This window comes from Helobdella robusta (genome assembly GCF_000326865.2).
Source record: "Helobdella robusta unplaced genomic scaffold HELROscaffold_37, whole genome shotgun sequence".
In the NCBI taxonomy this organism is placed as follows: Eukaryota; Metazoa; Annelida; class Clitellata; order Rhynchobdellida; family Glossiphoniidae; genus Helobdella; species Helobdella robusta.
This window is the reverse complement of record NW_008704785.1, coordinates 1,822,355-1,826,935: the sequence shown is the minus strand read 5'-3', so window position 1 is coordinate 1,826,935 and position 4,581 is coordinate 1,822,355. Positions and strand designations below refer to the sequence as shown.

At 29.1% G+C, this 4,581-nt stretch overlaps 1 protein-coding gene across 1 annotated transcript in view; it reads left to right on the top strand.

Annotated features, from left to right (window-relative positions):
- Positions 1–1,546: 1,546 nt before the first annotated feature.
- Positions 1,547–4,581, top strand: part of HELRODRAFT_157436 (hypothetical protein) — a gene marked incomplete at both ends in the record, with an annotated part of 15,636 nt that continues 12,601 nt past the window's right edge. Inside the window, 4 exons of the mRNA XM_009023652.1 lie at positions 1,547–1,595; positions 2,279–2,479; positions 2,640–2,764; position 3,821. Of these exons, the coding sequence (XP_009021900.1) occupies positions 1,547–1,595; positions 2,279–2,479; positions 2,640–2,764; position 3,821 (376 nt within the window). The remainder of the gene's footprint in view (positions 1,596–2,278; positions 2,480–2,639; positions 2,765–3,820; positions 3,822–4,581) is intronic.

Genomic DNA, 4,581 nt, shown 5'->3' with positions numbered 1-4,581 from the left:
TCATACAACCTTCTATTTTATGACTATTGTTATCACTATTAGTAGTAGCAGAAGCAGCAGCAGTTGTTGTAGTAACAGCAATTTTAGTAGTAGCAGTTGTAGTAGCAGCAACAGCAGTTGTAGTAGTAGCAGCAGAAGTGCGTTCTATTTTGTGATATTTCAAATGTTACGTACTCTTCAAGAGGTGTCAGACGTTATAATGAATTACACTAGCAGGCTGAAAGGTTGAAATCAACTTTTTGAAATTGTAAATTAATGTAATGTATGTAATGTGTGTCATGTATGTAATTTTACACCATTTAAAACGTAAACAACTTTCTACTCACTTAACTCTTACAAATATCATCGTATTGTAAGTTCTACTTCAAAAAATCGTTATCTCTGCGTGAGCACATCTCCCAATTTCCCATCCTCAAATGAATCTCTGACCTCATACAATTAAAGCGATAAATTAACAAATTAAAATCAAAAGCTAACATTTCAGACACCATATTAAATGATTTTTTTTGCATGTAGTTGAAGCAGTAGCTACTGCAGCGGTAGTTGTAGTGGTATTAGAAGTAGCTGCAAAACTAGTCGTACCTAGTAATTACCGATTGGTGAGAAGTTTCACGAACGAGAGTTTCTCATATATTTATAATTTGTATGGAAGATAAAACTGGAAAGCAGAGATATACAACTTTTTATGTACATGCCCAATTGAAAAATATAACTATTTTTTCTTGAGTGCAGTGCTTAGCTAAGAAAAAAGCCACAGACGGTTATTGTAACTATTTAATTAAGTATAATTATATGAATAAATATTTAAATATATATATAAATATTTATATAGATTTCTAGTTTGTTTAATAAGTAACATTAGTAGTATAATATACTGATATATGAACAATACATATGTACAATATATATATAGGTATGTACAAAAACGTTTGCTTCAATAACTTATAAATGAAATTATAAATAAAATAAATTGAATATAATTGAATAAATAGCTTGAATAATTATTTAATTGATTTAATAAGTAATTTATAAGTTGATTTAATGATAAAAATTTCGTGATAAGACATTAGAAGGACTGTTGGATTGGAAAGGCTCATTATAATATCTTGAGAACATAATGTTAAACACAACTTGGCAAAAATAACTGAGAGGAGAGTGAATTTAATAACAAAAAGTCACATTTTAGCATCAATTTGGCACTATTTTTGTGATTTAAATCAGTTATTTAGTGGTCGATTTGTTAGATTAATTATTCAATTAATTAAATTTGGCCTGGGTTATTGATTAAAAGTAGAAATAAGTTAGTAAATTGTCAGCTGTTGTTAACTACCGTGGGAGAGAGAGAGAGAGAGAGAGAAGATAAATAAAACCTACTTTTTGCATCGCCATTTTGTCTATTTTGGAAATAAAATAATTTTAATGGTCCGATAAACGTTTAGAAGGCATTTCATCACGTAATTAGTAAATCAAATTGCCTAAAAGTCCTGGTTTTTTAGGATAAATTTCCGGAGAACTCGGAGAAAAGTACTAATTTTTAGTTTCGAAGATGGCCGCTACAGAATGCAACCTGCCTACTAAGGAGAGGGTTGTTAAAGGTTGGTTTTGCAAATAAACTAAATAATTGTTCAGTCTAATTTGGCTTTTATTAACGTTTCATTTTTCACCCTGAATTGCTGTTTTAGTCGAATTTCTGTTATTTTACAATATTAATTATAAAATAAGTACAATTTAATAATTAATTTAAATTAAAAATAATAAATTTTAAAATTATTATTGTTAAACTGTTAAAGATTAAAGTCAGTGTAACTTTTGTCTTTCTGTTGTAACTAAAAGCTAAAACTGACAAAATACTTTATCAATGTTCCCTAATTTATGTAATTTATAAATAAAGAAGGTACTTCTATAAATAAATAATAATATGGGTTCGTAACTTAATTAAACTTATAATATTTAATTTTTTAATATAAATTTGAATGGTAGGCAAAACATTTTAATGATAAGTCTTAGTCGGTTCTATATAATTTTTTGCTAAGTTAGAAAACAGATCAACCTAATATTTCATGTCACATTATTTGAAATAGTTTTAAACAGTCACATTATTCTTTTACTGATTTTTATTACAAATTCGTAAAGAAATTTTACTCATAATTGTAAATATAATGAAAGAGTTGATAGCAGATGAATGGTAGTAATAAATACATCAAAAAATTTCCTAACAAAGCAAAAAAACTCCAATATTGACATCAAAAATGTAACCAAAAACCTCGAACACACACAGGTGTACCATTTCCTCCAACTCAACGGCTGACCCTCTCAGAGGTCATGGACTCAAAGGGCCGACCGCGACCTGAGGTTCTCAAACAGCATTTCATTTTGGAAGGGAGGATAACAGAAGAGGCAGCCCTAAAAATTATAAATGAGGGTGCGGCCCTGCTCAGACAAGAAAAAACTATGATCGATGTCAGCGCCCCCGTTACCGGTTTGAGGGCTAACTTATTTTCTTCTTCTAAAGTTTTCATGTATAAAAAAGTTTCAGGGATGTACTTTATCTTTGTTGTAATTTTGCATCTTTTATGTTTATTCTTCTTTTATTTCTTTTTCTTATTATTATTATTGTTATTATTTTACCCCAATTATAGTCTGTGGCGATGTGCACGGACAGTTTTATGATCTGATGAAATTATTTGAAGTTGGTGGATCGCCTGCGACGACGAGGTATTTATTTCTTGGCGACTATGTCGACAGAGGCTACTTCAGTATAGAGGTATTAAGTGTTTTTGGTAATTTTCTTCGTGATTTAGTGTTTTTTTGGCATATTTTTTCAGGATTTAGTGTTTTTGATAATTTCTTTGGTGATTTGGTGTTTTTGTTAGTTATTACTTAGGGATTTCATATTATAGTGAATAATTTAGTTGCTTTTCAATTCTATTAAGAACGTGTTTTACTCTATCAATGTACGTATATATAAATAAATGTATGAATATATATACATATATACAACATGTATATATATATACTAGTACACATGTACATCTGGTAATACAATCATTTTTCCGTATACTAAAATACATTTACAAGACATTTCTTTTCTTCATTCTATCTATGTATGTGTAGAAGTATGTATGTATGTATGTTTGTATGTATGTTTGTATGTATGTATATTTGTATGTTTGTATGTATGTATGGGTGTATGTATGTATGTGTGTGTATATGTGTGTATATTTATTTGTTTTGTAGTCAATAATCTAAATGCCAGTCTCCAGTTTTATTTATTTATTATTATTATTATTATTATTATTATTATTGTTGTTGTTGTGGTTGTTGTTTTTGTTGTTATCTTAATGTTTTATGTTCATTATTGTGTACCCTTTATAACGCTTTTTCCAGTTGCTCCATCCAGTCTTGCAATCAGTCCGCTTTTTCTTTCTCTTCATCTCCTTCGCTATCTTCCTTCTCTCTCTCTCTCTCTCTCCCTCTCTCCCAGTTTTCTCTTTTTTTTCTAACTTTTTTTCTGTTTCTCTTTATTTTTCTTCATTTTTTTCTCTCTCTCTCTCTCTCTCTCTCTCTCTCTCTCTCTCTCTCTCTCTCTCATTTCCTTTGTGTTTGTACATGTGTGATTACATTTGGCATATGTCTGCTTAGGCATGATCATATAATAAATAAAGTAAAGAAATAGAAATAGTTAATAAGAATAATAATAATATTATTATTATTATTATAGTAGTAATTATACTATAATTGTTATAACAACAACGATAATAATAATATTCGTTGTTGTTGTTGTTGTTAGTAGTTTAATTATATAATTAACGACAATTAGTGTTAGTAGGTTAATTTAATAGAAGCTGTATTTCGGTCTGGTAGAGTAAATTTTAAATAATAAAATTTGGAGGGAAAGAGTGGAAGATTAGCAAGTAAGAACGAATGAGGAGTGACAAAGAGACTAAAATGAGAGGAGGGCAAGAGAGAGAGAGAGAGAGAGGGAGAGAGCAAACAAATTTATATCATCTAAAGCTACACCAGGCATAAACTAACGTATAGAGATACACAACCACAAATACATCGCACACATACATACATGCATAAACACACATACACATACATGCGCGCACACACTCACACACGCACATACATACATTAATAAATCAATGTTTAAACATGGTATGACGTTCTTTTCAAGCAGTTTTTTTTATTAATGGAACAGAGAATAACATTCCCTAATGTTAATTCATTAAGTAAATTACTATAGGTATAAGTGAAAGTAAATCCAAAACCCAAAACAATACATTTATATATACATACTTTTGTATATGTTTGTATATGATTGTATATGTGTATGTATGTTTATGTATGTATGTGTGTATGAATGTATGTATGTATGTATGTCCTTGGTTAAAAATACATACATGTGGTTGTACATATAGATGTAGTGTACATCCATTTAGCATGTGTATTTGTATTACTACTATGTGTATATGTTTCTTTGTATATATTTGTATGTGTGTGTATGTGAAAAAAAATGTTGTAGATATGTTTGTGTGTATGTGCGCATTCGTCTGTTTTTATATTTGTATATATCTG